We start from the raw sequence: 10,070 nt of genomic DNA, 5'->3' as shown, positions 1-10,070 counted from the left end.
TTGGTGCTGTCTATTGTTCATTTCAGTGGAAAACTACAGTGACTTCTATAAATAGGTACTTTTTTCTCTTTTTTTGAGTTTTGCAAAAATGTAGAGAGAGGCACATTTTTCCAGTGAGCCCATATGTTTTATCTTTGTGTGTGTGTGTGTGTCTTATGTCTTTATAAATACTAATAAAAGTAGATAGTAGTAATATGCATGCTAAATACAAAATCAATGTCATGACCCCTTATTTGTGTTCTTCCATACCACACATAATGCTTTCATCTTTTTTATGGTGGTGTGATTAGTCTGTTTTAAATGTAATGACATTTGAACACATTTGTGACACGACGTACCAAATCATTCATCCAAGCATACAGTTCACATAAGCGACCGCAATTCTGTTCCAAGTGCCATCTGCCCACAAACTCTAGTAAAACATGATGAATGGTGTGGAAATGATGTAGGGCCCATTGGAAAGAAGGGCTTGATAATAGACTACCTCATTTGGTTTATAGCACTCTTGAATAGCAGTGCAGTTGCCAGGATAGAAGCAAACAAACACTAGATGGTTATGAAACAAGATCTCCCCAACCACACCAGATGACAGTGTGTTTCAATCATTTCACTGGCCTTGTTAGGCTTTAATAGTGATTCACAAATCACACTGTGAGGCAGACCAATGTGGTGATATGATAAATGATGATTCATGCTAGCATCTAAAGCAGCATGTGATAACTATGCACTTATCAGGTCTTATTCCACCATCAGTCTTGCACAAGCACATAAGTTACCCCGGAGCATCAACACCTCTACACATCTGTTTTTTCCACACTATGTTTCTTTCCAATGCACAACAATCTTTAACAGGGGGACAATAGTCACAGAGGTGAGAAGTCTATGGTGAAGCAGACAGATTTGTTACGTTAAAGGCAGGGCAGCAGCTTGGCCTAAAGCCTTAAAGAGAATTGAGATAAATAAACCAATTAGAAAATCAAGTGCTAATGCACCGAAGGGATTAATGTCCGCTCAACAATCCAGTGCAGTGTAAACGCAGGATTTGTTAAGTCAGGTTTATAACTCTTGCTGTACTGAGAATATTAGAACATGGTGCATATTCTAGCTATATGTTCTAAGAGTTTTCCCTCAACAAACTTCAAATTTTCTGCCTATTGATAGTAATTAATTGTTGTATAGATGGTGGTGCATTAATATCTGCTTTAAAGGTAAACAGCCAGTATGCTAATATGTAATATGCATCCTGTAAAGAAACTAGTTAATAGGGAATAGATCCCTATCTAAAGTGTTCCCAAATGGTCATACTTTTACAATTTTTACTATTAACTACAACTTTCACCTCAATAAAATCCTAACCTTCGAACTAACCTTCAAATAGTTTTAAACATCAAGGCTTTCAGACAAAATTCACAGTATAAACCAACCCAGTCTCATGAGAAAATATTTTATAAGGTTTTATTAGATTTTTTTATGAATGTGTACAAAGAAACTGAACAAAAAAGTGTGGAGCTCCACCCCTAAACTTAACCATCAGTGAATTGTAAACAGATCATATGAAATTGTATGAATGATATTGTATAAATTCATACCAATAAAGACAAACCACGTTATATACATTTTTTTTTAAATTAAATTTATTTATTCACCATCTTGATACCATAATTAATCAAAAGACATTGCACAAGCACATATTTTAATCTATAGCATGGCAGGCCTTCTCTGTCAGTTCTGGCTCCACGTCTGGCCAACCGTATCAGCAGCCCGTCTACATAGCAAGCCAACTACACAACACAAAACTAGAACACACCCATTACAATGAGTAGAAAGTGTAGACATTATATTTGATTATAATGGGAGTGTTCTAGATTGTCTATATTGCATCAGTCATTTGCAATGTAGCTGAGGTCTACTATAAAACACAAACACTGTGATAAATTAAATAATAATAATAATAATAATAATAATAATAATAATAATAATAATAATAATAATAATAATAAAGTTGGGAATTCTTACCAAGAGATAATCAATACATTCAACCAAAGACACTATAGTCAATATTTTTCTTTTTTTTTTTGTCTTTTTTTTAGGGGCAAACAGAATATTTTATGACATTTTCTTGAAAGAAAATTATTATAACTATTAGCATGTTTTTGATTTCTCGCCAACAGACTGAATTTAAAGGAAAAGTTCGCTTGAAAACGTAAAAGATCTGTCAATTTTGTCAAATCATTCCATGACATTTAAAATGAGATATTAGACATCTGTACTGCAAAGCACCAAAGATATGTCGATATGATGTTTGAACTAAGTCAGGAACAAATTTAGGTGAGAAACAAATTTTATGACAATCTGACATCATTGATTTCCACCCATCATGAGATTTAAAAGCCACAGCAAAAGGGTAAGATTGTCACAACGACTTAAATTTTTGGTCTGTCCTTTTCTGTTGATAAAGAAATAATACAGGGACGGAAAAACATTATAAATGAATGATTTTTTTTTTTTTCATATTTGAGTAAGCTATTTCTATATATACATCAATATAAGTTTTGACAGTTTTAAAATACCATAATTTGATGCAACATCATTACCATTCACATAATTAAAAATAATGGGTTCAGTTCATCCAATGCATGTTCAGCTTTCCATCTCTCCTGCTTTCAAAGCATGGCTCGGGTTCTCCTGGGATACTCTTGGCAGGTTCATTTCTAGATATTTCAAGAGGCTCTGAAGTTTGAATGCAGAGAGATGAGCATAACAGACGCTTTGCCTCCCTCACTGAAGAATCTGGCATCACTTCAGTTTGGCTGCAAGAAACAGAGGCCTTACACTCACATGGAAATAGAAGGCAGACCCATGGATGAATGATTTATCGACTTCCACGATTACTCTCATCCTTGGATAACATTACATGATGTCAATTTTGGAAAATCTGTTTGAAATATTCAACAGGAGGTTTTGTTTTGGCAGACGACCTCGTGACAAATAAGTTCATGGTCTTTGATCCCTTGTGGCGATGAAGTATTTCCCATTTTTGAAAAAAATGTCCAACTGGATTTTGCAATGTTTAGCACTTTGTAAGCACTAAAGAGTCTTTCATCTGCAGTTATTATAAATTAGCCACTACGGTCTCACAATTACCACAGAAGGACTGAATTATCTCTCACTCAAAATGCAAAATTGGTAAAAAAATGTCAGTAATTAATCTTTTTTAGTTTACTGAACACTTAACCAGGACCTAGATGTTTCTCTCACTCTCCACGAAGCACACACAAGCACCAAATACACACCTTGTGCACAAATAACAGACACCACAAAACAAAGTCATGACAAATCTCAACAGGCATTTACCGATATCTACATATTTAACAATTATAAATTAAAACTGTGCAAATTGCCCCTAACAGTTATCAGCGAAAATCATTATCATCATGCGTTTGATGATCTAAAGAAAATATAAATGTGCATCTTAATGCACACAAATGCCACAATATGGGGCATCAGCTGCTCATTGTCATTAAAGGTGAAGTATGTAATTTATACGTCATTAGTGACACTAAACAAAAGTGTACAACATTTATTTTCATAAGGGACTTTCTATATTTCAATAATTGAGAAAACCCATCTGTTAGTATTCTCATTTAACTTAAATGTAGTTACTCTACATGTAAGGTCGTCAGTGAGGAAATATGATTTCTGCCTCTATAATTGTGTAGTCACAGCATCTACCAGCAGCGCTTAACTGCTAATATTACCCAACCAAACCTTAACCCTATGGTTAAAACAAAAAGTCCCACCCCAAATGCTTTCTAATTGTTATGGCTCAGCTGGGCCACTCAAACAAACAGATTTGCTGGCGCTAATGTCATAGAAATTATTTACTTCAGCTCTACACTTCGCTGCAATCTCATTTCAGTGTCTTGCGGTTGCGTATTTTTTTGAATAGCATATCGTATCTTGAACTGAGCATGATAAACAACCTCTGAGTGAGGAACCATTTTGATCGATGTCTTAAGGTTGCAATTTGTTCTTAATTTTGTCCTTGCAGTTCCTCCTACACATCCTGAACATCTTTCAAAGCTCTATGGCAAAGAATTTGAATGCCTACTGGGAGATGAGAAGTATGCGAGAGAAGAAGCAGTTGCTCACTAATACTGACTCTTGACCATATCAACATTTCTGGTGGATAGTCATCTCCTCTGACCGCTGACGCAGGGGAATCAGATCTGTCACGCTACTCAATTAAGGCATTGACCCAGACCCTTTAAAGCATTTCACATATGGCTGTATTTTGCATGCTTGAATATACCAAGCATATTTCCTTCAAGGGAGCAAATCGTCATGATTAATAGTGGCACATTCATCTAATGTTTGCTTGAGATCCTGTTCGTTATACAGAATCTGCTTTAAGCAACTTTAACTTCTGAAGATTGGGTGACTGATTTGTACTTCACTTACTCTGCAAGGTGAATCTTTCTGTTTTTGTTTTAATATTGGGGTCAGAAAAAGGCACATGGGTAATACCTGTCAATACTTGATCAGTCTATATCTATACCTTAGCTTGGCAATTAATTTCTAACATAGACAAAGATGGTTGCAATTAAACTACACAAAAACAGCTTTACGTGTTACATGTACCCAAAAGTGTCAATTGATTCCAAAATATATGCAAACAAAAATGCTGGTGTGTTGGTGTCACCACAAGGCTTCTTTGCTTACTTAACCAGCAGAATGTCCTTGACCAATCAGCTTTAACCATTTTTGGCTTTGCTAGTCCATCGAGAACATATTAGCATAAACCTGTATGGAAATTCAGGTCAAAGTTGGCCTTTTCATGTGGGGTCCTTCGGTTTACATGGAGATTATTCACTCTGGAATACATTACCTGGTTTAGTCAACATTTTGACAAGTTCAGTTAAATGTATCTCTTTCTTAATCTCTCGTTCATCCAGAGGCGCTGGTTGTACAGTAGATGTTTTCTTGTGATAGTTCCTCTTGGACCCTGCAGTCCCAATGGGATTTCTCAACTAAATCATCAACATCACAGACAGCCATATAAGACTAGAGGTAAGACTCTGTTCTTCATCATTGAGTTGTTAGCATGTACATTTGTGCAAATCTTTAACATCTTGTCCACCTTCTGCTCAACGCTGATCCTGTAGGACTGGGACAGTGTCAACTGAGCACCATGTAATGAGATGAACGCGTGTCCATCATGTGTCCTTCAGAGAGGACAGTGCTTTCACAAACTCACACATAAACACGTACACATTCATACGCCTCTTGCTCCTTGCTTCAGGGAACTCTGCCAGAAGATGCAAGGGTGGCTGGCCCAAGGGTCTTCTTTTCAAGACATTTGGAGCTCACAGGTTGCTGTCCTGTTGAACGCTACAACACTTTCCTCTGTCCACCATCACTATGTCCTCTGTTATCGAACTGCAGGTGGAACTATCTTGTGGTGTGGAGGTGAACTGCAATCCAGTACCCATACCATTCTGGCTGTGGGACACCAGCATCTGCTTCTCTTCTGGACTGCCGAGCCGGGAGGTAGTGGTAGCGATATCAGGCAGCCGCGAGAGGTTGGAAGGAGGGACCATGATGCTGCCACTCTTCATTTGAAGGGACTGGCTGTAGGTGTGACGGTACTCCTCCTCTATGTCCCTCCCAAGCTTCCAACGTCTCCATTTCTTCAGAATCTCAGACTGAACCTGACCAATCAAAGACGCACATAATGGTTAGAGGACGGAGCCATCTTTGTGAGATTGTGTACATTAAAAAAGGGAATCAAACTTACCTCCTTGTTGACAAAGCAATATAATATGGCTACCAGCAGCCCCTGTGGATATGTCAGAGCATGAATAAGCAATTAAAAAGTTGCTGTTGAAATGTGCAGGGATGCATTTCCCCTAGAATGACATGCTACTTGTTGCTTAACTACCATAGTATGATGCATTGTTGACAAAATTATGTAGTTAGTCATGACTGTCTCCAAGAACTATTAATTTTGTTGCTCAACAGTCATTTGAACTACACTGGTTTAACAATAGAGGATTGTCATTATTAATATTTTGCAGGTCATGGAGTAATAACTTCTGCTAATGAATCTGTTTGTGATGTTATTACTGTCAGATTATTGCCATAAAAAAGGAACATGGCATCTGAGGACAACTTTACTACATTTGTTCTCCAATGTTTTGCTTGATTTAAAGATGTTTGATTGAATGACAGCTTCCCTCTTACCCCATTGTCTTACTAGAGTACATATACATACACATACATATACACTCTTCAAAATGCTGCTTTATTCACTTGACAAACAAAAAGACTTAGAACGGCATATATGGAATGACAGATACAAACTGTAATGCATGTAATCCCGCTTATTTTGCTCAATAGCATTATGTATTTTAGTCCATGCAATGCTAACAACAAGCTAACCACACAACTTTGTAATGCTGTTTGTGAATGTTTATTTGAACTATAGCCTTGGGATCAGTGGAACTTGTGATCATATATGGCTAACTATGCTTTTGGGAAAAACACCGCAGTTTTGCTGATCACTGGTTAATGTTGTGTTTTAGATGCTGGTCCCAATAGGATGTTTGTTTTCCAACCAGGCTTTTTAACTGGCTTTGCTGGCAAGACTTTCTTGATCAATCAATTCACCAGAAGGTTAGACCACACAACGTGATTTACCCAAGTAGGTCTTGTTCATTGGTCAACATCTTTAGTTGATCACAAAGTAATAACTAAAGTTCTAGCTCTGACCCTACTTTCAAACTCACAAACACTAACCATCATAATCTGCCCTGGATCTGCAATTCAAGCTGTTCCTTTCTGCAGGAAATACCATACAATTTCTGTAGCTCAACTAGTTCATGGGTTTAATTCCCAGGGAGCACAAATGTATATCATGACTGTACTGTAAGTCTCTTTGCATAAAAGTTGATTTTACTTCAAAAGCTGAGCTAAACTCTTTCAGGTTGTTCATAGTCAAACATAAATAAAAACAAAGTGCTCTCAGAAATCTATAAAAGTAATAATCAGTCTATTTTGCGAATAAGCTAAACCTGACACTTTGAACGAGTCAATTTAGTGCTGTCTGCAGTGAGATATTCAAAAGTCAATAAGGATGAAGTGTCGACAGATGGAAACATAACAGTCAAGCCTTATGGCCTCACTTATTCTCTCCCTTACTCTGAATCTTTACGCATGTGAAAAGTCTCATCAGGGCAATTCCTCCAGGCAGATGATAAAAATTCGACACATTGCAGCTGCGCTCCACTCGAGTGTCATTACCAGTTTGTCAAAGGGTGAGTCAGCCAATTTGTAGCATCTGCGTCCTTAAAACAATTAGTCTTGACACTGTAAAATAAGCTACAGAATGTCAATTAATTTTTTTCAAAGCTGCTGCCCAATCAAGGGACATTTAAAATGCATTGCTAATTTGCAGCATATGGGGCTTTTAAGGAGATTTTGGCGTGGAATATCAAGAACATAACAATTTTTTATTTGTTATTATACCTGAGCTTGTTCTGAACAGTTTTGAGCTTGTTATGCATCTGCTAACAAGGGTCAGAGTTGTGCGGCATTCAAAACTGAATTGACTTGAGAGTGCCTTTTAGATTCCATTTCAGTTTTCTGAAAATGGTTTAGACCAATTAACTGAAATTAAGTAAATTCATTGTCCCATCGTTCCACTAAAACTTCACTAATTGAAATGAAAACAAATCTAATATTCCGAGTTTGGTTATTAAGACTTGCTGACCTGGAAGGAGTTGAAAAATAGGTCGATAAATAGCTTTGTGAGGCGCAGGGATAGAGCACCATGTGAGGTAGACTCATCAGTAACAAATGAAAACAGGACCGAATGGATCCCCAGTAACGGAATCAGGGTGAGTGTTGACTTGGCAAGCCTTAAATCGGAAGAAAAACACAAAGATAGACAGTTAATCTGGAAACAAATGCACAACATTGTGTAAATGCTCAAAGTTCACCCAAAATACAAATTTGGTCACACTGTATAGTTTGGGGACCAATTCTCACAATTGACTAACAATTAACTACATCTTTTGCCTCATTAAACGCCTACTTTGCTGCTTATTAATAGTTAGTAAGGTAGTTGTTAAGTTCAGGTACAGGTATTAAGGGATCTAAAACATAGACAAACAGAATAGGGCAATTATATGTGTTTTATGAGTACTAATATCCAGCCAATATGCCAGGAATATGCATGCTAATAAGCAACTGAATAGTGAGAACTGGACCCTAAAGTAAAGTGTTACAGAAAATTCTGTTATTATTTACTATCCCCAATGTCACTTCAAACTTGTCTGATTTTCATTCTTTCTAGAGTAGTTTAGGTATAATATTATTCTATACTTACAGTTTAAAGTACAAGATTTTTATTCATGTGGGGAACAGAGTGAAAAGGTCTCAAATCTATTTCACGAATACATGCAAATGATTAAAGTATAGTGGACATGGCGCATTACCGTATTACATCATTGCTGTCAATGTTAGAAATGCAATTGGTTTTCATGTCTCATGACCAATTGAGATGCAAACCATTTAAATGTTCTCTCAAAGCTTTTGTTTGACTTCATTAAACCTTGTATGGGCTACTTTTATAATGCATTTATTGACAGCTCACTGTGTGTTTCATCAAAACATATTTTGTGTTCCACTGAAGCAAAAGGAACTCAGAGGTTTGGAATAAATGATGCCAAGCATTTAATTTTTGGGTGAACTAACCCTTTAACTGTAGGACACCCACCGGAGTTTGTAGTCAGAATATCTCATTTGGTGCGCCCTCAGTTTGGACACAAGGATCTTGATAATGTGTATGAAGATGAAAAAGTTAATCTGAAAAGAGAGAGAGAAAAAAAAGAGAATAGTCTTGGTTAAGACCATTATGCAAAACTGACTCAGTTTCCTCACAGCAGAACAATTTATTCAAAATGAGGGACTGGGGCAGCAAGGAGTCTAGGGGGAAGGAAGTCAGCGATCTTGGCGGAGTTAGGGAATGGCATTCGTACAGTCTAGCCCTGGGAGAATTCAAACATAGGAATTCCTGCCCACTACAGGAACACTTGAGATGTTGACAGATATGCAGAAACATCATTGCACACTGTAAAATTCTCATCTGCACCTCATAGCCAATGTGTGCATTATGGATGTATGACAATTTTGCACAGTATTGTGCCTTTCAACACAGTCATGTGGAAATAAGACACTGGAGGAGGGGGAAAGTAATTCTTTAAAATCATAGCTGTAGACCCTAAAACATATTCTGTGTAGTAGCTTCCTGATGTAATGAGAGTCGACATCATATGGCGCTATGATTCGTGCATAATGGAAATTACTTACTGTTTTGAATGTTGTGTTTAATGCTGACCCAGATGCAATGCAATTGGGTTTGATGGTGTGTGCATAGACGGAAATATTTAACCTGACTGTGTTCTTCACATTCCTTCGATTATGCCAGAAAATAGTCAAGCCTGGGTCAATTCTTACTATGTGTGTGGTATGGGTGTAAAGAATGGGCAAAATGGGCAGAATTGGCTTTTTTTATTTCATGAATGTGAATTTTAATTGAAAATGGCCACAGGTTGCCAAATTGGAATGGCAGAACAGAAAATGTAATTACTGAATTACATTAGTTTTGAATTTACATTCATTTTCATGTAGACTAATCATACCAATTTATTTATTATTGTATTTTTGATTACACACTACTGTACAATAAGGTTTCATTTGTTAGCATTAGTAAATTAACATGATCAATGACACATACTTCTACAACATTTATTTGTATATATGTATATGTATGTAAAAATATATATTAAATATATATATATATATATATATATATATATATATATATATATATATATATATATATATATATATATATATATATATATATATATATATATATATATATATATTAAAAGCAAAAATTGCTCCTGTTTATTTCTAAACCCTTTCCTTCTCAAACATGGGTCGCTGAAGCTGTGGAAACATATGAAGTCTGAGTCTGCATTAGAGTTTACTATAATCTGATT

At 36.3% G+C, this 10,070-nt stretch overlaps 1 protein-coding gene across 4 annotated transcripts in view; it reads right to left on the bottom strand.

Annotated features, from left to right (window-relative positions):
• Window positions 1-1,616: 1,616 nt before the first annotated feature.
• Window positions 1,617-10,070, bottom strand: part of LOC113067670 (glucagon receptor) — a 48,766-nt gene continuing 40,312 nt past the window's right edge. For 3 of the 4 annotated variants that reach the window (XM_026240062.1, XM_026240060.1, XM_026240061.1), the window contains 4 exons: window positions 8,780-8,868; window positions 7,772-7,919; window positions 5,798-5,839; window positions 5,264-5,711 (listed from right to left, as the gene is read on the bottom strand). In XM_026240062.1, the coding sequence (XP_026095847.1) occupies window positions 5,367-5,711; window positions 5,798-5,839; window positions 7,772-7,919; window positions 8,780-8,868 (624 nt within the window). In that variant the 3' untranslated portion in view covers window positions 5,264-5,366. Of the gene's footprint in view, window positions 5,712-5,797; window positions 5,840-7,771; window positions 7,920-8,779; window positions 8,869-10,070 lie in introns of all 4 variants that reach the window. The other variant, XM_026240059.1, reaches the window with a different exon arrangement.

This window comes from Carassius auratus, linkage group LG28B (genome assembly GCF_003368295.1).
Source record: "Carassius auratus strain Wakin linkage group LG28B, ASM336829v1, whole genome shotgun sequence".
In the NCBI taxonomy this organism is placed as follows: Eukaryota; Metazoa; Chordata; class Actinopteri; order Cypriniformes; family Cyprinidae; genus Carassius; species Carassius auratus.
Note: the sequence above shows the minus strand (reverse complement) of the source record. Positions and strands in the feature narration are given on the sequence as shown.